Source organism: Arachis hypogaea, chromosome 16 (assembly GCF_003086295.3).
Source record: "Arachis hypogaea cultivar Tifrunner chromosome 16, arahy.Tifrunner.gnm2.J5K5, whole genome shotgun sequence".
Taxonomy (NCBI): domain Eukaryota; kingdom Viridiplantae; phylum Streptophyta; class Magnoliopsida; order Fabales; family Fabaceae; genus Arachis; species Arachis hypogaea.
In genome coordinates this window covers 7986465-8012970 of record NC_092051.1, presented here as the reverse complement: position 1 = coordinate 8012970, position 26506 = coordinate 7986465, and the positions used below count along the sequence as shown (strand labels likewise).

The following is a 26506-nucleotide window of genomic DNA, read 5'->3' as shown; positions in this document are numbered from 1 at the left end:
ATACATGATTTAGTGCATGATCTGGCACTGTATGTGGCAAAAGATGAGCGCCAACTTATCAGTTCCGACTGTCAAAATATACCAGAAAATGTTCTTCATCTATCTTTGTCCGAATTTGATTTGTTTGGCAAATCTTTCAAGCTAAACTTATTAGGTGTGAGAACTCTTCTATTTCCTTTTGGAAGAGTGGGAGCCAACAATGAAGATTTGTTCAGAGCATGGGTGTCAAGTTGCAAATATTTACGATATTTGAATCTAGATTATTCCACATTTGAGACTCTACCTCGATCAATCAGCCAGCTGAAACATTTAAGATATCTTTCACTCAGGTATAATATAAAAATAAGGAGACTTCCTTCTTCTATTTGCATGCTCCAAAATTTGCAGTGTTTGCTTCTTACTGGATGTATAGAGATTGAAACATTGCCAAAAGGGTTAAGAAACTTGATCAGTCTGCAAAGTATGTCAATAACCACAAAGCAATCTGTCTTACCAGAGTGTGACATTGCAAAGTCTTGCGTAATAATATATTCATATGACCATCTAAGTATCAAATAATAACATGAACAAATAAAAAGAAGGTCTACATCTATAATTGACCAAATTTTTTTGTTAGTGCTTAGGATAAGTCAAGTAGCAAAGTTTGGTGCACATATATTCCATTTTATATTCTAATATTTGTTTTATATAATCCAATATATATGTACATAATCTAATTTTTAAATTTTTAATTTTAATAAATATACAATAAATAAATTAAAAACTTAAAGCAGATGCTTGAACCTAACTCATCAATTAATCTAGTTGTATAGGTTAGTATTTCTCTATTTTCATTCTAGTGATCGATTTTCATTCTACCGATTTATTCAACAAAAAAATAAGAATGATTCTAAATGAAACATATTATTTGTTTGTTTAAAATTATTAGGCTTTGATGGAGATTGCAAACACAATAAGTTCAGTTTACCAATATGCAACAATAACTAGCAATAGCTACAAGATAAGACCAGAGGCATACAAATCACTATAAATTGGTGATGAATAAGAAGGAATATATTCATACATCAAGAAACAAAATTGCGAGGATAATATTTCACAAAAAGAGTTCTAGCATCAACAAACAAAGTTTCAACATCCAATTAAAAAAGAAAACAAGGTAATTCCTAAAGCTTGTTTAGTTTTTCTCTATGGTAATGTTACTGTGGTGTCTCCTGCAAGCTCATGTTCTCCAATGCCAAATTTAGTCCCTCTAAGGTTGCATTGGCCACAAGATTTCCATCCTTAATCTTGACAGGGCTAACCTCAGAGAGAAGGTCCAAACATCGTAGTTGACATACCTCTTGAAGCAGGGAGTGAGACTTACAATACCCTAAAATAAATTGTTCGGTGACATCATTCGGATCCGTTTCATCATGGCAGGATTTCATCTTCGACTCAAGATTCTCACCTAAAAGCCCAAATATTGACCAAGCATAAGCTGAAGCCTGCATCATCTCAATCAAACAATTTAACAAATAAAGATTGGCATCAATCAAATTGTACTAAGAAAAGATCAACTAAAAAGGTAGATGATTATACATACAGGATATCCAGGTAATGATGATCCATCAGATTGGGAATGAGGAAACTTCAATTTCAACTTGGAAATCTTATTTCCTATCATAGTGGTGTATGGTTCTGACAAGTCAATCGTGCCAGATGCCTTCTTAGACTCAAACCTCAGTAGAGATAACCAATTTGAAGCATCATTTAAGGCATCCATGGCAAGGCGTTGGCCTTGGATGGTGGTGAGATTGCAGGAGAGAGCAATGCGGGTGCAGAGGGCTACCAGGTTGAAGAGAACAGAGGCCTTCTCCAAATGGATGTTATGCTGAGAAGAGTCCTGTTGCGGGCTGATGGCATTGTACCAAACAAAGATAGGTGGGTTGGGTAAGATATTCAAAGGGAAGAAAGGCTCAATCATGCAAAGGCATTTGAAATAACGGATGAGGCAGTCACGGCGAAAGGGTAGAGAAAGGTCATCACGCAGCATCTCATTGCGCAATTTCTGTAGCATTTCGAGAAGGCCTTCTACTTTCTTTGCCACGCTCTCAGAGTATTTGAGGACAAAGTAATTGCGCAGGGACTCGTAGAGATTCAAGGGCTCACTCTTCTTCAAAGGAAGATATTGAAGAATATTTGAATACCACGGAGACGGCGAAGATGAGAGGATTGCGGAATTTGTTGGATAAGGAGGAGGCATGTCCCATGGGTTAGCCACCAGCTTTCCATCCTTGACGATCTTGAAAGGATTGAACTCGGAGAGGAGGAGGTCAAGGTATATTTGTTGTAGGTTGGGTTTCCTGCAAATCCCTCTCACTAATATCTCAGTCACACATTCTGCATCATGATCAAGAGCACAAGAATTGACCGATGAGTATACTTCAGGTAGCAGGGATCTGGGTAGGATGAATGATTTCGTCACATGAGCAGCCTCCCTCGCCTTCGCCTTAAAGAAGTTCAACTTCTGGGAAAGATGAGTTACCCAGGTTTCGCCTTGGTCAAAACGGTAGTCATGTTTCCGTCCAGCCACACCCAAAACCACAAGTATCAGATAATTTGCCTTAAGATAAAAGTCACAAACCTACATCATCATCATCAATTTATCATCAATAGAATGAAAAAATAAATGTAAAATCAATCAAGAGTGAAGACTGACCGGGCTAAACAATGGGTCACATCGGTGTTGTTGGAGAGCGTAACTGGCGTGGTTGTTGTTGAGTTGTTGCTGTAATTCAAGCTCGGAAGCCTGAGCAGAGAAGAGGTGGTGCAGAAACTCCGCGAACTGGACAGTCAAATCGAGGGTGGCGGAGACCACATGCTTGGCAAAAACCTTCCAGAGTTTGAAGAAGAAATTGGCGGCAACTTTGAAGGATTCCATTGCAAGATGACGGCCAAGGGCGGTGGTACGGTCGCAAGAGGCAGCAATCTGGCTGTAGATGGCTCCAAGGTTGAAGAGAACAGCGGCCTTCTCCAATTGGATGGCGTTGCGCTCGGAGGAGACCCCTTCCTCATGCTCAGGGTTGATGGCGTCGTACCAGACAAAGATGATGGGATCGGCGTCGGCGTCGGCGTCGGAGGAGAGAGAGGTGAAGAGTGGGTCAACCATGCAAAGACATTGGAAGTAGTGGATGAGGCAGTCACGTTGCATGGGAAGGGAGAGGTCCCCTCCACGCTCCACCATGTCCCTGCGGCATTTATTTAGGGTTTGCAAAACGCTTTCAACTTTTTGTGCATCGCTCTCCGAGTATTTTGAGGCTACCAACTTACGTAACGGCAGGTACAGCTCCACCGGATCAGTTTTCTTCAGTGGAATTGACAGCACCGTTTCCGGATCATCGTTGCTCATGGCCACGTGGAATGAGTGAGTATATAGGATGTGATACGACTAGGGATTGTTTCTATTTGATATCATGTCAGACTCAAATTATGCCTTATGACACTCTGATTGTAACTCGCGTAACTCGCGAACCATCCATTCCAAATAGTCAAAAACTTGAATTTTTAGCAAAAAATACACGAATGATTTTATATCCAATACTCAATCTCCTTTTGGGCTTGAATTATGAACAAGGCACATGCTTATCATTCTTGTACTAAAATTCAATTTTTATTTAGAAGAGTGAAGCAAACAAGGATCAAATTCTAAAACTCTACCTAACAGTTTAAGCTTTTATGTTGAGGCAGGTAAATGGTTTTATGTCAAGTAAGAAGTTAAGGAGTTCTAACCTACCTCAAATCTAATGACAAATGATAGGCTTTTCACTACCTCAATGATCCAACTGGTCGATAATCAATTCCTCTGCTATAATACCACAGCATTTCCCCTGTTTTCATTCCATAGTCCTTCTGCAGTGAGGTCTGTAAAAACCAAAGAAACCAGCGATACAATCTTGAATTTACAGATGCCAATGCCTTTAAATTATATGCACCAAAAGGAATATTGAACATAGCTATGGAGTATAGAGGTACATGAACTAAGCTGCAACAATACACAAGTTTGTGCAATGACTATATTCTTGAATAAAGAAGGGCTGCAACTTCTTTCTTTTTTTTTTCCTTTGCTCGAAAGAACTTATCGTATCATATTATTGTAAGAAGAATCAACTGAATCTGTAGAACCTTGGAAATCGTTCACAACTGTCCACAAGTATGAACATTCTGCTTCTTTAATTTCTCCTGTAAAACATACCCTACACCAGGAAGTTCATCAACAGGAAGTTGATTTAAATGATCATCAACCTCAAAATGTAAATTTCTGACTGTCAAAATATACCAGAAAATGTTCTTCATCTATCTTTGTCTGAATTTGATTTGTTTGGCAAATCTTTCGATCTAAACTTAATAGGTGTGAGAACTCTTCTATTTCCTTTTAGGAAGTAATGAAGATGGAGTAGCTAATGGAAGATGAAGAAGAATTGTCTTGACAACCCGGATTGGAGTCAAAGTGCCTTTTGTTTCTTCAGTTTCCATAATGTACACTATTGTTCTTGTTTTGTTTTAAACTATATGTCTTTGATGGTTTTTCAAGTTTATGTATGTTCTTTTGTAATGATTGTACTTTCTCTTATCAGATGGTATTTCAAGAAGTCTGATTTAGTGTTGCCACAATTAGAAATTCTCTACAAATTAGATATTAAGTTACAATCTGAAGGAAGGACATGCATGAATGATCTTATCTAACTAGCTGAAACATATTTAAGTAAATAGTTAGCGCAGGTAATTGAAATTGTGGAATTTCTCAAGAACTTGGATAGCATTTTATTTGGTGTGATGATTACTATGGACTAGGTGCACCGCACGAGCACTAACATATTTGACATGTGCTGCTATGCTTTAATCTTTTCCCATTATATTGCACCGGTTCTAATTGTTAAAAGTTTTATTTAGTATAAGGTATTAGACTTCATAAGTTCACAACTTGAAAATTAAAATCTTGACTTGGATTTGGATAGATGAAAACGCTTGATAAGATATGCATTGGAACCTGAAGTTGTGTACTAATTGACAATCCATTTACTGTTCTCTGGATTTGATGAAAGGGATGCAAAAGATCACAAGTAAAGTTCAAGCTAAACCAGATTAGTAGAGGAAAAAAAATGACAAATAATTACCATTAACAATTTTTTTACAGGAGAAATCTTCAAAGTTCATCAAACAAGGCACTCTTGTAGCAGAACTAGATTGGAGATCATGAAATTTCAATGCAACATATATAACAAAGTAATGCAATTTGGACTAAGAAGCATAATTTTCACAGGGCGGTTTTGGATCGATTTTGAGCAAAAACCGCATCCGGTCACTAATTTAATATTTATCATGCTTAGTCTTCATTTTTATGTATGTTACCCTGATATTTATCATGCTTAACCCAATATCTTTTGGACCTGTTTGAATCTAAACACCTCTACCTACCTGATATTAATTAGAGCAGCAATGAGAACTATTTAAAATACAGAATCAGTCATGCTATGATTATTTATCTTTTTGTATTAAAACAAAGGATTTAATTTTAGTTAAAATGTGCCCATAGTATTCATACGAATAATTAAATCATATTGAAAAAGAATATCTATTTGTAAATTAGTCTTTTGAAAATACATCTAATGATATGAATTGTGATATTAATTTAACATTTTTTAAATAATTTGTTTAACGAATATTTTAAAGACACTTGAGTTTGCTTCATGTGATGATGGCGTGTTTCCGGCAATTACATTAATCTCTTAATATGTGAATGGTTAACTCTTTAAACTTTAGTGAAATAAAAAACTGCATTAGCATCCAATGATCCAAGAAGACTTTGGATTTTAAAATTTGTAGTTTATAGACTTCGCTGCTGAAGATTGAAGACTCTAACTGCGTTCATCTTCTGCATACTCTCTCATATTTTCTTAGATTAAGTATTCATGGCTGAATCATTCATCTTCAGCATCGCTGAATCACTCATAACTAAGCTTGCTTCTCGTGCATACCAAGAAGCATCTCAGGTGGTTGGTGTCTACGATGACCTCCAAGACCTGAAAACCAGTCTCTCTTATGTGAAAGCTGTTCTGTTGGATGCAGAGCAGAAGCAGGAGCAGAACCATGAGCTGCGGGAGTGGCTAAAGCAGATCAAACTCATCTTCTATGATGCTGAGAACTTGCTTGATGAAGTTGACTGCGAATCACTGCGCAAGCAACTGCGAATCACTCACAAGGACAAGGTAGGTGGCTTCTTCTCGAGTTCTAATCAACTTTTGTTTCGCTATAAGATTGCTCAACAAATCAAAGAGATTAGGAAGAGATTAGACAGAGTCGCGGCCGATAGGGATAAGTTTGGGCTTCAAACAATTGCAGTTGATAGGCGAGTTGTGCACAGGAGGGAATTGACTTACTCCCATGTTGTTGAGTCTGATGTCATAGGACGTGCTCATGATAAAGAAATGATTGTAAAGCTCTTGATGGAACCCAGTCTTGACAAAAATTTTGGCTCTAAAGATATCTCTGTGATTCCCATTGTGGGAATTGGAGGTTTGGGAAAGACCACTCTTGCTAAGCTTGTCTTCAATGATAAAAGGATAAATGAGTCCTTTCCATTGAAAATGTGGGTCTGTGTGTCTGATGAATTTGATATCAAGCAATTGATTATTAAAATCATCAATGCTGCTACTCTTAATGGTACCACTTCTGGAGATGCTCATGTGGTCCAACAAACCTTGAAAGACTTGGACATTGAACAATTGCAATATCTTCTAAGAAATAAGCTTGCTGGTCAGAAGTTCTTACTGGTCTTGGATGATGTATGGAGTGAAGATCGTGCCAAATGGATTGAACTGAGAGATCTCATCAAAGCCGGTGGTGCTGAAGGAAGTAAAATTGTAGTGACAACACGAAGTTACTCTGTTGCTTCTATAATGGGTACTGTGCCTTTTCATGATTTACAAGGTCTTTCGTTTGAAGAATCTTTGTCTTTGTTTGTTAAATGGGCTTTTAAAGGAGGAGAAGAGGAAAAGTACCCTAATTTGGTAATGATTGGAAAAGAAATTGTGAGAAAGTGTAAAGGAGTTCCTTTAGCAATAAGAACGTTGGCAAGTTTACTATTTTCAAAATATGAGATAAATGTCTGGGAATCAATGAGAGATAATGAGATTTGGAATTTACCACAAAAGAAGGATGATATCTTACCTGCACTAAAATTAAGCTATGATCAAATGCCATCCTATTTGAGGAAATGTTTTGCTATGTTCTCACTTTTTCCAAAAGATTTTGAATTTCAGAGTCATGACGTTCATTCACTTTGGCGTGCAGCAGGTTTGCTTCCATCACCAAGCAAAAATGAAACTTCACTAGATATTGCAAATCGATATCTGAGTGAATTAATGTCAAGGTCTTTTCTTGAAAATGTTTCTGACGTAAGCACATACTATTACTTTTTTATACATGATTTGGTGCATGATCTTGCACAATATGTTGCTAACGATGACTACCAACTAATCAGTTCTGAAAATCCAAATATACCAGAAAATGTTCTCCATCTGTCTTTTACTGAACTTGGTTTGTTTAGCAAATCTTTCAAGCTAAACTTGTCAAGTGTGAGAACTATACTATTTCCTTTTGGAATAGAGAAAGCTGGCAATGAAGATCTGTTAACGACATGGGTGTCAACTTGCATATACTTGCGATACTTGGATCTGCGTGATTCCACATTTGAGACTCTACCTAGATCAATTAGCAAATTGAAACATTTGAGATTTCTTTCGCTCAGGAATAACAGAAGAATAAGGAAACTCCCTGCTTCTATTTGCACGCTCCAAAATTTGGAAGAGTTGCATCTTCGTGGGTGTGTGGAGCTTGAAACTTTGCCAAAAAAGTTAAGAAACTTGATCAATCTGCAAAGAATATCCATAACCTCAAAGCAATCTGTCTTGCCAGAGGGTGATATTGCAAAGTTGGGTTCGCTTAAATATTTAGATATTTATGCTTGTGACAACCTGGAATCTGCATTTGTAGGGGTAAAGTTGTCTGCCCTTCGATTTTTGCGGATTATGAGGTGTAAGAATTTGAAGTCTTTGCCACTTGACACAAACCATTTTCCTCAACTAGAGCAATTCACTGTCGATGAATGTGGTAATTTTGAACTGTCAGATGGACATGAGGACATGAACTCTGTCTTGAGGTTAACGACAATTTACTTTAGCATGGTGGTGAACTTCCCTCATTCTCTCCAGGGATATGCAAACACATTACAAACTTTGGTCTTCGCAAAGTGCTACGAGCTGGAGGCGCTTCCTGAATGGCTGCTAAATATGACTTCTTTGAAATATCTTCATATTTGGAGTTGCCCAAAGTTGGTATCTCTCCCCAGTGGCATCCACCGTCTTACAGCCCTTGATGTTTTGCGAATCGAAGATTGCCCTGAATTGTACACAAACTATCAGCCACATGCTGGAGAGTATTGGCACCAAATATCCCACATCAAGCATGTTGACATTAGGAAGACATGGAGAAGTCGCTAATGGAAGAGGAACATGATTTCTATGACAACCAAGGCTGATGTTCAAGTGTCTTTTATTTTCATTTTGGTGATTGTTTCAGTTTTTGTTTGCTGCTTTTTGTAATAAACTTTCTCTATCATATATTGTAATTTAAGAAATCTGATTTAAATGATGTTTGTCTTGGTTGAAATTCTCTACAAAATCAAGTTATGATATCAAAGAGGGCCAGAGGGGCATACATATATGATAATTTATTAGTTTGCTGAAGCCTGTATATTAGAGTACATAGTTAGCAATGATAATTAACTAAAATAGAAGTTCTAAATAAATTTGTATGGCACTTCATCACTTGTGATTTGTAAAATTATGCCAAGTACAGGCACCAAAGCCAATGGTGGTTAGCTCATCAGCTTATGCATAATTCTGATATGTCCATCATACACATTTAAATATGCTGCTATATATGTTGTCTCATCAGCTTATGCATAATTCTGATATGTCCATCATACACATTTAAATATGCTGCTATATATGTTGTCTTTCTTGGCCCTGACAAATTAGAATTGTTAACTTCAAATCTTGATTGGAATAGATGGTATAACAAAAGCTGCATTGTGGACTAGAGTTGTGAGCTCAATTGACACAATACATTACTAATCACTAATGATGCTATTATAAGTGTTATGGATTATTTGATGCAAGCAATGTAAAATACCTTTGGCGAATGATGGTAATCAGTGGCTAAGAGAATGGGGGATTGAATCTTAGCCCCTTTTTTTGTTGAGCATTACTTTCTGCCTTTTGAAATAGCTTCAAGAGTTTTTTTTTCTTTTTGTCTCGTAACTAGTCAAGAGATATTTTTCAATTTTGTCTCCTATGTAACAGAAACAGAAATGGAGTAGAAGAGAGAGAGAAAATCACACTAAGAAGTATCCTGGTTCAGCTGCTAAGTACAATGCAGCCTATATCCAGTTTTCATCACAACAATGATGGAATTACACTATAATCATACAGATTACATACACCAATTCTCCCTAGGAACTACCCTTCCTATCTGGGACAAGTCTAGAATCTATCCCCAATCCTGAACTTGACTTGGTCACTTACCAAACTTTCAACTGCAAAGTGCTAACCCAACATGTAAGGAGGTTTCCACAGAATCATAATACACAACACATAGATGTACAAAGGACCTCTAAGACACCTATGGCTTTTTCTTTAATTTTGTACCCTCTGCCTTTTACCTCTCACTGGCTTTTGCTTACAAACCTCACACTGTTTGCCTTTTTCACCATGAGACTTAGACAGACAAAACTAAAGAAAGAAATACAAAATGAAACACATTGAAGGAGAAGAACTTCTGTTAGCTTGGGTAGCTATGAGAACTCTGTGCTTACTCTCCTTGTCTCAAGCCTTGGCCGTTCACCCTTATTATAGAAGGAGAAGCTTCCAAGGTTGAAACGGTTCAACCAAGCCAACTTCTTCTTCTTCAACACTCAAAATCGGTTCGGACAGAGAGAAGAGAGAGGGAACCGAAAGCAAAGACCAACATGCAATTACCTCTCTCTCATCCCTTCTCATCAAGTTTCATCAATCTGAGCCTTCCATCTTGACTTGGTCCCCAAGAAGGATTTCTGGCCCTTGATGAACACTTGATCCTTGACAGCTCTATCTGCTCCACTTTTGCTTCCTCCTCCACGTAGCTACAGTAGCTACCTTCTGTGATGGGTGAACAAAAAGTAGAAATGAACAATACCACAGGGATCTTCTTCTCTGACCGAAATGGATCTTCTTCTTGCTCTTACTAAGAAAAGCAGTGACATCCTCCAAGCTTCTTGCTCTGTTCTAGTCAGATGGAAACCGCCAGATGAAGGATGGTACAAGGTCAATGTCGACGGCTCGGTTCTTCAAGCAAGGGATTCAGGTGCGTGTGGCGGGCTAATTAGAGATTCTAACGGCATGGTTGTGGCAGGATTCATGATGAATATTGGGGAAGTCACTATTACAGCTGTAGAATTATGGGCCATATACTTAGGTTTTAAGATTGTCATTGAAATGGGGTTAAAAAAAGTAAGGATGGAGACGGATTCTACCTGTGCAGTGAAGCTGCAGAATAGCTCAAGTCCCCTCCATAGTTGCACCTCCCTTATTTGGGCCATTAAAGATCTCCAAGCCAACTCTGGAGATTTCAGTGTCAACCACATTTTCAGAAAGACCAACTTTAGCGTAGATGCTCTGGCGAAGCACGCCCACAATCTCCCGGTGGGTGTTCATCGTTTCATCACTCCACCCTCTTTTATTGCCCCTTTTCTGGATGGCGATAAAAAGAAAGTCATATTTGCTAGAATTTTAAAAGCTTAGTTTGTTTTGTTTTGGCCCTGGAGCCCCATTTTTTATCAAAAAAAAAAAAATTTTAAATCAATTTTAATCTGTTACTAATTAAAATTTTAAACTTCTTAATCAATTAATTTAACATGTATCATCATTCCATTGAATTGAGAAATTAGGATTGAATATGATTATTATTTTTTTTTTAAAACAAAAGCTCAACACAACAAGGTGGAGCAAACAAGGCCATCCAACAATCCAATATAACTAAAAATAACAACACGAAACCGATCCCCAAGTCATCTCTGGCATAGCCATCAACAACAAAAGGGATCCACACCACTCCACTCGTTAGCACTAATGAAGGTCATGTTGATAATTTCTTCAACGCCTTTGCTTGTATTTTGGAAGATCTTCCTATTTCTTTCCATCCAGATGTTTCAGAGAATCGCACAGAAGCACCTCAACTGCTGCCCTTGATTCTCCTTACTCCTCGGTTCCTCTGTCCAGCTTAAAAAGTGCTCTTTCAGCGAACCTGTAACCATCTTATCCCTAATATGTTGATTCGTGATATGTATTTGGCAAATATCCTTCCATGGGCCTCCTCTAGTAGGTAGTACTTGAGTTGATAGTAACTCATTTGTGTTCAGATTATGGCAGGAACACACTACCTTCTTCCACAACGGGCACTCTTCCTTTGCAAACTGTCACCACCACTTAAATAACAGAGCAGTGTTTCGAATTAAAGCATCCCCAACTCCCAAACCGCCTAGCTTCTTAGGAGCCTGCACCACTTCCCATCTTACCAAAGCCATACCATTTCGACCATCTTCCTTACACCACAGGAATCTTCTCTGCAATGAAATCAACTTCTCAGCAACAGCTTTCGACATCTTGAACAGACTCAAATAATACACCGACAAGCTATTTAAGACTGATTTGATAAGCACCAATTTTCCAACTTTATTTAACACCTTAGCTTTCCACAGACTGAGCTTCTCCTCCACTTTGTCTATTATAGGCTTCTAGGTCTTCACCAACCTCGGATTTGCACCTAAAGAGATTCCAAGGTATTTAACTGGAAGAGTGTCTTGCTTACAACCCAACAAGTTGCACATACACTGGGCCCACTGCTCATCACAATTGATTGAAATCAAGCTGGACTTATCAAAATTGATACTAAGCCCTAACATCAACTCAAAGCACCTCAGCATCCTCTTGTAATTCTTAATAATCTCATCTTCTGGTGGGCAGAATAGAATAGTATCATTTGTAAATTGAAGGTGTGACAATTTTATACTGCCTTTTCCAACCAACAAAGGTGATATCCGTCCATTCCTGACTGCCTCTCCAATCATTCGATGCAGTACATCCACAACTAGAACAAACAAGAAGGGTGAAAGGGGGTCACCTTGTCTCAAGCCTCTTTCCATTTTGAACAGCTTAGATGGCGAACCATTTATCAGAACCGACATAGAAGCAGTGGTCACACACTCCATAACCCATGCTCTCCATTTCTGTCCGAACCCAATCTTTTGCAGCACAATGTCCACAAAACTCCACTTGACCCTATCATAGGCTTTTTGGAAATCTAGATTGATTATTGCTGCTTCCTTTTTCCTTAGTTTGAGCCAGTTTACCGTTTCACATGCGATAAGTGCCCCATCATGTATTTTCCTTCCCTTTACAAATGCACTCTGAGTCTCCCCTACTAACGCTGACATCACTGATCTCATCCTCCTAACTAAGACCTTGGATATAACCTTGTAAATGCATCCCACCATACTAATAGGTTGCAAGTCTTTGATTTTCTCCGCACCAATGAACTTGGGTGCCAGCGCCACCCAAGTGATATTGGAGTCCGCCGGTAGCTTGGACGTCTGAAAGAACCCCAACACTGCTGCCGTGAATTCTGCCCCAATCTCACCCTAACATCTCTTAATGAAATTCATGTTGTACCCATCACATCATGGTGCCTTATATGACTCACAGTCCCACACAGCCTCTCGAATCTCCTCGGCCAATGGTAGTACTTTTATAGTCACAGCATCTTGCTCATCTATCTTCTCCACCAAACCATCTCTGAAACCCACCATAGGAGAATGTTCTTGATGATATAAATCTTTGTAGAAATCTCTGATAGCAATCTTTATTCTAGCTTGATTCCGGACACGTCTGCCATTAATTACCAGTGCATCAATCTTATTATTCTGCCTTCTTGCTGATGCTATATTGTGGAAGTACCTTGTATTTTTGTCCATATCCTTCGTGTGCTGAGACCGAGACATCTGTTTCCAATGTACTTCTTTTCTCACATACCATCTCTCACAGCAAGTAACCAACGCCTTTCTTCTAGCCTCCATCATTCCATCATACACTCCATTACTTACCAGATCATCAATTCTCTTGAATTCTTCCTCAAACTTTTCAATCTTCTTATCCATTTCACCAAAATTGTCCTTATGCCATCTTCCCAACGAAAATGTCAAAGCCTTCAATTTATCTGGAAATTGTTTGTCCCCCAGACCTCTCCATTCCTCCTTTACCATTCTGAGAAATCTCTCATGTGTGAACCACGAGTCCAGGCTTCTGAACGGCCTTGGACCAACCGTCATCTTCCTGTCCTCAACTATTACAGGGCAATGATCTGACAAGCCCCTTGGCCCACCTCGAAGTTGAGACTCGGAGAACTCTTCTAACCACTCCAAGCTAAGTAGAGCTCTATCTATACAACTGCAAGAACGTCCCTGGAACCATATAAACTTGCGATCAGTAAGCGGCATATCCACTAAGTTCATATCTTGTATCCAACTCTTGAATTCTTCCGCAGACCGAGTTAAACCAGTAGCACCTTTTCTTTCATCATCATGTACTATTTCATTAAAGTCTCCCAGAAAGCAACAAGGAACTTGACATAACCCAACTATATAACTCAGCTCCTCCCAAACATGATTCTTCTCATCTCTATTATGTGCACCATAGACCAGGATAAATGAACAATTGAACAGACTCTTTAATATTACTCTTTCAACACACAACCACCTCTTCCCCTTATAGCAATTATTCATTTTAAACACCAAATCATTCCAAATTAACAACAATTCACCGGAGGCACCATCAGACCCTACATATTCCCAACCTACACCATTATGCCCCCATATTCTTGTAACGTCAAACCTCGTCAGTCGTCACTACCTGCTTTTTAGTCTCAATCAATCCAACTATATCTAACTTATGTTTATTCTTAAGGTCCTTAACCATTCGCAACTTTCCATCACCTCGTAACCCCTTAATATTCCATGAACTAAAATCATTTAAAATATTTTTATACACCTATTTTTTATTTTTTAGTCTGTACCGCCTCATTTTCGCCTTCTACTTTGTCACTTCTTTTACGAGCTATTTCTGCGTTCTGTGCTTGGAAAATTTCCATAATGTCCACATCCTCATTTTGCAGCACAACACGTCAACACCTACACCTAGGGGTGGTAATATGTACCCTATCGCGGGTACCCAACCCGACCCCACCCGATCCGCAGCGGGTAAGGTTCTCGTACGGGTTGGGTAAGGTGCGGGTTGAGTCTCAATCCTACCCAACTAAAGATGTTTATGTTATATACTTATATAAAAATATGTTTTAAGTGGATGTTGAATCAAAGATCTCTCAATAAATGCAAAACATACTTAACCACTAAAAGAAAATCATTAATTGATAATTTAATATTTTTTCTTACAAAAAAATCAGTTCTATTTTAAATTATAATCAAGTTATATAATAATATTATATATTTTTTGTAATCCGCAGGTAGGGTCGGGTACTCACGAGTTAAGAGCGGATAGAGTTAGGTCTCAACTCGCAGATAGAGTAGAGTTGAGTTTATATAAAAATCTCAACCCGCAAATAAGGTTAAGGTTGGATCCAAACCCTACCCATTGTTACCCCTAACACACCTGACTCTTTTCCCAGCTCCGAGGTCTGTTTCCAGTAATTGGTCTTCTAACTTTGAACACTGACTGTCGCTGTCCTCTGTATTATTTTCCAGGTCCTCATGTCGAAAAGCACCCCCTTCAATGCCATAGTCAACCTGTTTGCATACCCTCCTTCTACTTCTCAGGATAAGACACTGGCCACCATCATCAGATCCCAGGTCAAGCAGGGCACCGGTGTCGTCACTTATCTTTAGGTGCCCGCGGCCCTCCGGAATGCATCCCTCAAGCACCGTGACCCCTCCTTCCTCGACCCCCTCATCAACTTCATCACTCCCGCCGCCACCGACAACCTGGCCTTTCGCCACCCCAGCCGTCTCAAGCTCAGCCCTGGCTGCTAGTAACTCTGCTTCGCCACCTACTGCACTTCCATCATCGTCGACAGCATCGTTCTCCTCGGTTTGGATCCGGTCATCCCCACCGCGAGGAACCCATCCCCCTTGGTCCACGACGAGTTCGTTTCCGGTTTGAATATGATTATTATTTATATTAAAATTGTATATATTTTTTTATTTTTTTAAATAACTATATTGAATCGTGTACAAATTACCAGTTGAATATTTTTTAATTTTTTTTTACAAATTATTTTTTAAATTTATAATATATAGAATAATTAATTTAACTAGTTAATCTAGGGACCTTTGCTGTGATGCAAATGGAGTCATAGTGGTCAGGGGACTTAAACCTATGAATGACGAGACTGAAGGTGGTTCATGGAGGAATCATTCCTCTTCTGCGTGGCGGAGTCACTCATAACTAAGCTACCAAGAGTTGAAGAAGACGACTCTGCCTCTGTTGTTCATCAAAGCTATCACCGGTTGGAGAGCATTGGCCCAAGATATCCGACATCAAGCATGTTTCCGTTGAATACAAATTACAAGCCAAGGTAAAGGTTGACGTGCCTTTCTTATTTTCCATCTCTTAGGCCTTCATGTTAGACTTTGCTAGATTGTTGTGTAGCCTATTTAGTATTGACAATGGTTTCTGAATTTGGACCTCTTGATTGACTTCAAATCTTTTTTGTTTTTTGTTTTTTGTTTTTATGTTTTTTTTTTCTATTTTGGAAGAATACGTTGATTGATATAATAATATTTAAAGTAAGCAACTAGAGGTGATAGGGCATTCATAAGCGCACCACAGACCAAATATTTATTGTAGCACCGTTCACTAACAACCCACCAATATTGATCAATTTTGAAAATATGAAAGAACAGGGCATAATAGAAAGAAAGAGTGGCTCAGTGGTTGTGTGTGTAATATCCTTCATGGATCATATCCTTTATTTTTCTTCCATCCGTCCCATCTACTTTCCATCTCCATTATTGGTATTACTTTTTCTTTTTGTTTCTCAAATTTTCTCAATACAATCTACTGTTGATGCCAAGAAAAAGCAGAACACAACCTTACTTTTACTAGATTAGATACCAAACTTATCCAATCTGGAATCTGGATGACCCGAGCATCCAATGCACTAAAATAAAAAACAGCATCTTTTGCACGCATTGGCGGGGTATCATTATCAATGTTATTCTATCCGCCTCATCCACTTGCATTTGTCGGAATATCATTTAGGAAAGTAACCCAACTTTTGAATATCTAGAGTTGAGTCTTCAACACATTGATTACGAGTGTTCTTTTGATTTCTGAATTATTGCATTGCTATCTCTCTTCTCTTCTTCATGATTTTGTGCTAAGTGACAACCATGGCAGAATCATTCATCTTCAGCATCGCTGAATCACTGACAACGAAGATTGCTTCTCGTGCATACGAAGAAGCGTCTCAGGTGGTTGGTGTCTACGATGTCCTCCAAGACTTGAAAAGCAGTCTCTCATATGTGAAAGCTGTGCTGTTGGACGCGGAGCAGAAGCAGGAGCAGAACCACGAACTGCGGGAGTGGCTGAAGCAGATCAAACTCATCTTCTATGATGCTGAGAACTTGCTTGATCAAGTTGACTGTGAAACACTGCGCAAGCGAGTCGTCAGAGACTATGGCACTCCCAAGGACAAGGTAGGCCGCTTCTTCTCGAGTTCTAATCCACTTGTGTTTCGTTATAAGCTTGCTCTTCAGATCAAAGATATTAGGAAGAGATTAGACAGAGTCGCGGCTGATAGGGATAAGTTTGGGCTTCAAGTAATTGATGTTGATAGGCGAGTTGTGCATAGCAGGGAAATGACTTACTCCCATGTTGTTGAGTCTGATGTCATAGGACGTGCTCATGATAAAGAAATGATTGTAAAGCTCTTGATGGAACCGAGTCTTGACAACAATGGTGACTCCAAACATATCTCCGTCATTCCCATTGTGGGAATTGGAGGTTTGGGAAAAACCACTCTTGCTAAGCTTGTCTTCAACGACGAAAGGATAAGAGAGTCTTTTCCGTTGAAAATGTGGGTGTGTGTGTCTGATGACTTTGATATCAAGCAATTGATTATTAAAATCATCAATGCTATTACTGTTAGCGGTACTACTTCTGCTGATGCTCTCGTGCCCCAACAAACCTTGAGAGACATGGACATTGAACAATTGCAATATCTTCTTAGAAACAGGCTAACTGGTCAAAAATTCTTGCTTGTCTTGGATGATGTATGGAGTGAAGATCGTGCCAAATGGATTGAACTTAGAAGTCTCATCAGAGCCGGTGGTGATGGAAGTAAAATTGTAGTGACAACACGTAGTCATTCTATTGCTTCTATGATGGGTACCGTTCCTTCTCACGATTTAGAATGCCTTTCTTTGGAAGATTCCTTATCTTTGTTCATTAAATGGGCTTTTAAAGAAGGAGAAGAGGAAAAGCACCCTAATTTAGTCACAATTGGAAAAGAAATTGTGAGGAAGTGTAGAGGAGTTCCTTTGGCAATAAGAACATTGGCAAGTTTACTATTTTCAAAATATGACATAAATGTTTGGGAATCACTTAGAGATGATGAGATTTGGAATTTACCACAGAAAAAGGATGACATCTTACCTGCACTAAAATTAAGTTATGATCAAATGCCATCCTATTTGAGGAAATGTTTTGCTATGTTCTCACTTTTTCCAAAGGATTTTGATTTTCAGACTCGTCATGTTCTTTCACTTTGGAGTGCACTAGATTTGCTTCCATCACCAAGCAAAAATGAAACTTCATTAGATGTTGCAAATCGATATTTAAGTGAATTAATTTCGAGATCTTTTCTTGAAAATGTTTGTGACTTAGGCACATACTATTACTTTAATATACATGATTTAGTGCATGATCTTGCACTATATGTTGCAAAAGATGAATGCCTAGTAATTAGTTCTGAGAGTCAAAATATACCAAAAAATGTTCTCCATATATCGTTTTTTGAATTTGATATGTTTCTCAAATCCTTCAAACCAAGTTTGTTAGGTGTGAGAACCATTGCAGTTCCAACTGAAGAACATATAGGTATAGGAGACAATAATGAAGATTTGTTCCCTACATGGGTGTTAAATTGCAAATACTTGCGATATTTGGATCTAGCTGATTCTACATTTGAGATTCTACCTCGATCAATCAGCAAGTTGAAACATTTAAGATATCTTTCACTCAGGGATAACGGAAGAGTAAAGAAACTCCCTGCGTCTATTTGCAACCTCCAAAATTTGGAAGAGTTGAATCTTAGTGGTTGTGTGGAGCTCCAAACTTTGCCAGAAAAGTTACGAAACTTGATCAATCTGCGAAGAATATCGATAACCACAAAGCAATTTGTCTTGCCAGAGGATGACCTTGCAAATTTGTGTTTGCTTGAACATTTACATATTTATGAATGTGACAACCTGGAATCCACGTTTGTAGGGGTAAAGTTGCCTACCCTTCGATTTTTGTGGATTATGAGGTGTAAGAATTTGAAGTCTTTGCCACTTGACAAACACCATTTTCCTCAATTAGAGCAATTCGTTGTCGATGAATGTGTAAAGTTTGAATTGTCAGATGGACACGAGGACATGAACTCTGTCTTGAGGTTGAAGACACTTTTCTTTTGCATGATGGTGAACTTCCCTCCTTCTCTCCACGGATATGCAAACACATTACAAACTTTGGTATTTTTAAGGTGCTATGAATTGGAGGCGCTTCCTGAATGGCTGTTGAACATGACTTCTTTGAAATTTCTTCATATCTGGAGTTGTCCAAGGTTGTTGTCTCTCCCTAGTGGCATCCACTGTCTTAAAGCCCTTGAAGTTTTGGGAATCCAACGTTGCCCTAGATTGTACAGAAAGTACCAGCCACATGTTGGAGAGTATTGGCACCAAATATCCCACATCAAGCATATTCAAATCTTGCAATAGCCGGAGATGGTGGATTGATCTCTAGTGGAAGAGGATTGCTATACAACCATGAGTCCATGACGGATGTTTATGAAGTATCTTTCATTTTTTCCAGTTCCCATAATGTATGATGTTCTTGTTTCATTTTGGACTATGTCTTTGATGATTATCACAGTTTCTGTGTGTTGCTTTCATAATAATTGTGGTACTTTATCAGATTGTAATTCAATAAATTTTATTTAACTTCTTGTCTCGGTTGAATTTCTCTACAATCTCAATGAGGCACATACATAGGTGAGAAATCAATTAGCTTGTTGAAGCATATATTTGAGTAAATAGTTAGGATTAGTAGTTAAATATTATGAAATTAATGAATAAATTTGGTGTTCACTCCATTTTATTTGATAATCACTTGTAATTTATAAAGCTAATGGTGATAAGCTTACTGCTTACACATAATTTGATAAGTCGATTGTACACATTTAAGTGTGCTGCTATATATATGTTTTGCCTTTTTTGGCCTATTGACAGTGCTGAAATTAGAAAAATCAAAAAACAAGAGAAGAAAAGTTGGAAGAACAGAGGAGATAGCTTCTTTTGTTTGTATGTTATAGAATGAATCACCAATGATGCTATTATCAGTGTGGGTTACTGCTTTGGATTTGTACATTTATTACTTTCCTCTCCTCATAGTAAAATATATTTTTGGGAAAACTTTTCCTCATTGTCATTATTTATCGATGTTCTATCTTAAAATTTTTCAATTCATAAAATCTCGAGCATAAAAATAAGAATAAGATGACTTAGAACTTTATTAATAACAAAACTAAATAATTTAGATAAAAAAATATATATACATTCTAATAGTTCCAAAAAAAAGTGAATTATTTTTATTTATATTTTAAGTTAGTAAACTGTAAACACTAATTTATAAAATATTAGTCAAAAACAAAATTTTGGATAAAAAATAGTATGGTTAAATTATTTACTTTACATAGAGTTAAAAAAAACCTACACCTCAATAATAATAGAGAAAGTCTAAGGGGTCAGCAACTTTTGTGTTTTGTAGTCAGCACTTAACCATAAAAAAAAAGTGAGTGATCTCCCACCATTAGATGTAATCTCACACCATTAAAAACACTATTGATGGCCAATTGATGGTTACAAAATACAAAAGTTGCTGTCCCCTAGCACTCCTCATAATAATATAAGGTAGAAAGCATACCCTAATATGAATCGTCACTACTTATAAAACTACTTTCCATAATATATAATGTTCTTGTTTGGTTTTGGACTGTCTTTCACGATGGATGATTTTTTCAATTTTTATTTGTTGCTTTCTGACTGTAATAATTGAGGTGCTTTCTCTATATCATATTTGTAATATAATACATTCGATTTAACTGTTTATCTTTGTTGAAATTTTCTAATTAAATAGGACATGAAGTTATGATCTCAAGGAAGGACATACATATATGAGAAGTTTATTATTAGATTGCGTTGTTGAATCACATATTTGCATAAATAGTTATCATTGATAATGAAATATTTTGGATTATCTGAATAAACTTAGATGGTAGGCACTCCATTTTATTTGATGATCGAAGTACAGCTACAGGCACCAAAAAAAGAAAAGAAAAGTGGCAGCCAGAATTCCAAGAGGAACAGAAAGATCGAAGTTATTTGCTAGGTTGCAGAATTCATCAAAACTGAATATACATTGAGATGATGAATAAAGACATCTCGTAATTCTATTCTATGTTAGTTGAAGTTATTAAACAACTTAACCACCATTGGAGATAGCATATAGGTAACTAGTAGCAACTGCAGGTTTACACTTTTACTGTTGAAGCTAAGCTAACTATGATTTTAATTCTTAATGGTTATTAATATTACTGTGTATTTAGTTGCAATTAATATTACACGATGTGACAAGACACCAATCTTATCTAATTAAATGGAAAAGTCTGATATGTTAACTAGAAGGACAGCCACAAAGACTCCCTAGCATCAACACATACATTACCAGCCTTATTCTGATCTCCATTATTGCTATCTCTATTCTTTCTGATTCTGTGATAAGTGATAACCATGGCTGAATCATTCATCTTCAGCATCGCTGAATCACTCGCTGCCAAGCTTGCTTCTCGTGCATACCAAGAAGCGTCTCGGCTGGTTGGTGTCTACGATGACCTCCAAGAATTGAAAAGCAGTCTCTCATATGTGAAAGCTGTGCTGTTGGATGCTGAGCAGAAGCAGGAGCACAACCACGAACTGCGGGAGTGGCTGAAGCAGATCAAACTCATCTTCTATGATGCTGAGAACTTTCTTGATGAAGTTGACTGTGAAACACTGAGCAAGCAAGTCGTCAGAGACTACGGCACTCCCAAGGACAAGGTAGGTCGCTTCTTCTCGAGTTCTAATCCACTTGTCTTTCGCTATAAGCTTGGTCATCAGATCAAAGAGATTAAGAAGAGATTAGACAGAGTTGCGGCCGATAGGAATAAGTTTGGGCTTCAAGTAATTGATGTTGATAGGCGAGCTGTTCATAGAAGGGAGATGACTTACTCCCATGTTGTTGAGTCTAAGGTCGTAGGGAGGGAACATGATAAAGAAATTATCATGAAGCTCCTGATGGAACCAAGTCTTGACGACAACGGTGGCCCTAAACATATCTCTGTTATTCCCATTGTGGGAATCGGAGGTTTGGGAAAGACCACTCTTGCTAGGCTCGTCTACAGTGATAAGAGGGTAACTGAGTCTTTCCCATTGAAAATGTGGGTGAATGTTCCTGATGATTTTAATGTTAGATCATTGATTATCAAAATCATCAATTCTCCTAGTGACTTTGCTTCTTCTACTGATGCTCCTGCGGGCCAACAAAACTTAAGAGACATAGAGATTGAGCAATTGCAACATCGTCTAAGAAACATGCTTGAGGGTCAAAAGTTTCTGCTGGTCTTGGATGACGTATGGAATGAAGATCGTGTTAAATGGGTTGCGCTGCAAGATCTCATTTCAGTGGGTGCTCAAGGAAGCAAAGTAATAGTCACAACACGTAGCCAGTCCATCGCTTCCATGATGGGTACTGTTGCCTACTCGCACCATTTAGAAAGTCTTTCTCCCGAGGATTCATTGCGATTATTTGTTAGATGGGCTTTTAAAGAAGGAGAAGAGGGAAAGTATCCAGATTTGATCATGATTGCAAGAGAAATCGTGGAGAAGTGCAAAGGAGTTCCTTTAGCGGTAAGAACATTGGCAAGTTCACTATTTTTCAAACACGAGAGACAAGAGTGGGAATCACTGAGAGACAAGGAGATTTGGAATTTGCCGCAAAAAGAGGATGATATCTTACCTGCATTAAAATTAAGCTATGATGAAATGCCATCCCATTTGAGGCAATGTTTTGCTTTGCTCTCCCTTTATCCAAAGAATCGTGTATTACTAATTTCTTCTTTTCAAGTTGCTTCACTTTGGGGGGCAGCGGGTTTGCTTCCATTGCGAAGCAAAGATAAAACAATGGTAGACGTTGCCCACCAATATTTGAGTGACTTAATGGCAAGATCTTTTCTCCATGACGTTATTGATTGTAGCACCTTTTATATGTTTGACATACATGATTTAGTGCATGATCTTGCGGTATATGTTGCGAAAGATGTGTGCCGGTTGGTCAGTTCAAACACTCAAGATATATCAGAAAATGTGCTGCATTTGTCTTTTGTTGAGAATGGTTTGTCTTACAATTCCATCAAGACAAGCTTACGAGGTGCGAGAAGCATTCTGTTTCCAGTTCACAAAGAGGGAGCCAGTGAAGCTTTCTTGAATGCATGGGTGTTAAACTGCACTTACCTGCGATATTTGATTTAAGTGATTCTACATGTGAGACTTTGCCTCAGTTAATTGGTAAGTTGAAACATTTAAGATATATTTCTCTTTGTAATAATAAAAGAATAAAGAGGCTCCCTAATTCTATTTGCAAGCTCCAAAATTTGCAAGTTTTGCGTCTTGGTGGGTGTTCAAATCTTGAAACTATACCAAAAAAGTTAAGAAAGTTGATCAGCCTGCAAAGATTGGAGATAACCACAAAGCAATCTATTTTGCCAGAGAGTGACATTGCAAAGTTGAATTGTCTTGAATTATTACGTGTCCAAAATTGTGATAATTTGGAGTCCTTGTTTGTTGAGACAAGATTGCCCACACTTAAAACTTTGCAAGTTACTAACTGTCCTAAACTAAAGTCTTTGCGACTTGATACTCACCATTTTCCTCAGTTAGAAACTTTGGTAATCAGCGGTGTTGACAATGAAGATTGGTTTAGATCTGAGGATACTAATGCTGTCTTGAGGTTAAAAACCATTTTTCTTGGTGAAATGGTAACATTGCCTCATTCTCTCCAACAATATGCAAGCACGTTACAAACTTTGGTGATTGCATGCTTCTACGAGCTGGAGGTACTACCCGAATGGCTGTCGAATCTGAGTTCTTTGAAATTTCTTTATATCTCTGAGTGTCCGAAATTGAAGTCTCTTTCCAGTGATATCCACCGTCTAACAAGTCTCCAAGTTTTGCAAATCATAAAGTGCCCTGAGTTATATAGAAAATACGAGCCACAAGTTGGAGAGTGCTGGCCCATGATATCTCACATCAAGCATACTGACATTAGGAATATATGAGAGTAGCTAATGGAAGATGAAGAAGAATTGTCTTAACAACCCGGATTGGAGTCAAAGTGCCTTTTGTTTCTTCATAAATTTCCGTAATGTACACTATTGTTCTTGTTTTGTTTTGAACTATATGTCTTTAGTGATTTTTTAAGTTTCTGTATGTTCTTTTGTAATTCAAGATGGTAAGAAAGAGTAAGAAGCATAAAATTATGTAAGAGGAGATAAATAAGATGTGAGAAGTGAATATTGATTTATACATTAAATATGAAAAGTCTGATTTACTGTTGTCTCTAATAAAATTCTCTACAAATCAGACATTAAGTTACAATCTCAAGGAAGGACATGCATGCATGACATTATCTAACTAGCTGAAACATATTTGAGTAAATAGTTAGCACAGGTATTTAAAATTGTGGAATTTCTCAAGAACTTGGATAGCATTTTATTTGGTGTGGTGATTAATAGGTGACTAGGTGCATCGCAAAAGCATAGCAGCACAAGCACAAACATATTTGACAAGTGTTTCTATGCTTTATGTAATGACCGAAAAAGAAAAAAGAAAAAAAGGAAAAGCACCCCCACTTAAATTTTCTTTCCCTCTTTCTCCCCTCCTTTGAAGACCCTTCTTCTCTTCCTTCTTTCATTTTCTTTTTATTTCTTTCTAAAAACAAAATCTAAAACTCTCTCTTTCACTTTTTTTTTATTCATCTCTTCTATCTTTTCATCTCTTCTTCTTACAATCACACATTATCATTAAACTCACTTCTTTTATTTTATTTTCTTCTCCTTCTCTACTCTATTTTATTCATTTAAATTTCACTTATAACAACCTTAAATCATGGAGTTTCAACTTAGTAAGTAAAAAAAGTGTTCAATTTTTGAGTTCCAGTTATTATTAAGGTTTTAAGGTAACTCTTTCACTCAATAATTAGTTATATCTCAAATTTTTATTATCCTTATACTTGTGGGTATAGCAAAATCCGAATTTAGGGTTATTAGGTTAGAAAATTTGAGACTTTTGTCAAAGTAAGTAAGATTATGTTAATTGACAATATTAGTAGCTCATAAATATCATTATTGTCCTATTTTTAGAGTTGTAGAGTTATTGAATATCATTTGGTAACTCGTTGACGTGGTTAGAGTTACTTCTGGTTCTTTGGAATCAAGTTGTGAGTGGATATTATGTCTATAATTATTTTTAAGTGTATTATTATCAATATTTGAATTGAATCATTATTTTTAGAGTTTGAAAATATTTAATTATTGTGATTTTTGAATTTTTGAAATAAATATTGATTTTTGAAACTTATAATTTTATAAAAATACACACGAGAGGATATTTATATATTTTGTAAAACATACATGTTTTTTTATTTGACTTTATTAAATTTTAATTAAATTTTAACATGCATTCTTATATATATTTGATTTACTATGGAATTTGGTAATATGTTATAAGCATTAGAGATTTTTATAAGTGATTTGGTTTGGATTGGTATGGAAGACTCTAACGGCAGTTATGACGTTAACATAGATGCATCTAGCTCAGACCTTAGATAGTAGAGGCGTTGCTAGCCTAACGTGTAGGCCACACGTTGAATCTGTTATATCGTACGGGCACACTAAAGGAAAGGGCTACCTTTAGAGGTGGAGTCGCCCTAAGTGTTTAATATTCGATTTGATTTGACTTCTGGAATGAGAACTCTTATTTCAGTTCATTCCGCTTAATTATTTATCTATTTATTTGCATAGTTAATTAATATGAATTTCTTATTTTTAGAAAAAAATATAATTTTTATGGTAAAATTTGTATTGTCTCGTGTGGATTATAGATGTAATGTTTGCTCATTGAGTTGCAAAATTTACCCTATTATATTTTCATATTTTTCAGATACAGGAGTCATTCCAGGTTCCATTCCACCTGTCCTTCAGTAGATCTTAGTCATTTCGGTGAGTCCTTTTTCTTTCTAAGGGTTAAGTAATTATGTAATGGAACATTTATTCAAAGTCTAGATTATGTCAATGCTCCATATACCACAGGTAGGATCTTGGTGTGAGTTATGTTATTTTGAATCTCGAACTGTTTATATAGTAATTATAATTTGGTTATATAAGACTTATGAATTTAACTATATACTCTCGTTATCAACTTAATATATATAATGCGGATTTTAGATATGTTTAGTTATAAATATAAGGTTTAATTACTCTGTTGGTCCCTATAGTTTCACCAAATTTTTAATTAGGTCCCTATACTTTTTTTTCTTTCAATTGGGTCCCTACACTACTTTTAATTTTGTAATTACATCCTTTTCATGTTAAAAATGTTAAAATTAACATAATATTTTTACCAAAATACATGCGGTCAAAGATTTAATTAAGTTTTTAATTATAAATACCTTCAATTTGCGAAGAAATGTTCAGTTAACTCTAATATTTTTTACACTAGGAAGGACTTAATTACAAAATTAAAGCAGTGTAGGGACCCAATTGAAAAGAAAAAAAGTATAGGGACTTAATTAAAAATTTGGTGAAAGTATAGGGATCAACAGAGTAATTAAACCTAAATATAATTGGAATATATTGTTATTATTGTCTCTGAAAATAGATGTTTATTATTAATACAGGAAGATAATTTTTATATAAGTAAGGTCCTAAAAATAAAGAAAATTTTGTCCATTTTTCTAAAAATCATCTTGTCCTTTGAGCGTCAGTCATACTTTGGTTCGGGTCATGACAC

At 37.0% G+C, this 26506-nt stretch overlaps 3 protein-coding genes and 1 pseudogene across 5 annotated transcripts; 3 read left to right on the top strand and 1 right to left on the bottom strand.

Moving 5' to 3' along the window:
- Positions 1–1011: 1011 nt before the first annotated feature.
- On the bottom strand, positions 1012–3534 carry LOC112758509 (uncharacterized). The gene is made up of 3 exons (XM_025807205.3): positions 2699–3534; positions 1583–2623; positions 1012–1484 (listed from the first exon to the last, which is right to left on the bottom strand). The coding sequence occupies exons 1-3, from the start codon at positions 3386–3388 to the stop codon at positions 1197–1199; spliced, it is 2019 nt and encodes a 672-aa protein (XP_025662990.1). The 5' UTR covers positions 3389–3534; the 3' UTR covers positions 1012–1196.
- A 2251-nt stretch (positions 3535–5785) lies between these two features.
- Positions 5786–8688, top strand: LOC112759104 (putative disease resistance protein RGA1). Its single transcript, XM_025807926.3, has one exon. It carries the CDS (start codon positions 5949–5951, stop codon positions 8535–8537), a length of 2589 nt encoding a protein of 862 aa, XP_025663711.1. The 5' UTR covers positions 5786–5948; the 3' UTR covers positions 8538–8688.
- Positions 8689–14753: 6065 nt separating this feature from the next.
- LOC112757120 (disease resistance protein RGA2) lies at positions 14754–19345 on the top strand. Of its 3 annotated transcripts, XM_072219746.1 has the most exons (3): positions 14770–15296; positions 15467–15717; positions 16542–19345. In XM_072219746.1, exon 3 carries the CDS (start codon positions 17003–17005, stop codon positions 19121–19123), a length of 2121 nt encoding a protein of 706 aa, XP_072075847.1. In that variant the 5' UTR covers positions 14770–15296; positions 15467–15717; positions 16542–17002; the 3' UTR covers positions 19124–19345. The 3 variants fall into 3 exon arrangements, with proteins under 3 accessions (XP_025661508.1, XP_072075847.1, XP_025661509.1); XM_025805723.3 differs by having other exon boundaries at positions 14754–15296; positions 15467–19345; XM_025805724.3 differs by having other exon boundaries at positions 14906–15285; positions 15467–19345.
- Positions 19346–21052: 1707 nt separating this feature from the next.
- Positions 21053–24065, top strand: LOC112758704 (putative disease resistance protein RGA1; annotated as a pseudogene).
- Positions 24066–26506: the final 2441 nt, after the last annotated feature.

What these genes read in the sequence shown, in the direction of transcription:
- LOC112758509 (XM_025807205.3), bottom strand. Translation starts at nt 3,388, where the DNA reads ATGAGCAACGATGATCCGGAAACGGTGCTGTCAATTCCACTGAAGAAA. An exon ending in GTGACCCATTGTTTAGCCCG is followed by an intron (nt 2,624 to 2,698) that starts GTCAGTCTTCAC and finishes ATGATGATGTAG; the next exon opens with GTTTGTGACTTTTATCTTAA. An exon ending in CATCATTACCTGGATATCCT is followed by an intron (nt 1,485 to 1,582) that starts GTATGTATAATC and finishes GAGATGATGCAG; the next exon opens with GCTTCAGCTTATGCTTGGTC.
- LOC112759104 (XM_025807926.3), top strand. Translation starts at nt 5,949, where the DNA reads ATGGCTGAATCATTCATCTTCAGCATCGCTGAATCACTCATAACTAAG.
- LOC112757120 (XM_025805723.3), top strand. Translation starts at nt 16,535, where the DNA reads ATGGCAGAATCATTCATCTTCAGCATCGCTGAATCACTGACAACGAAG.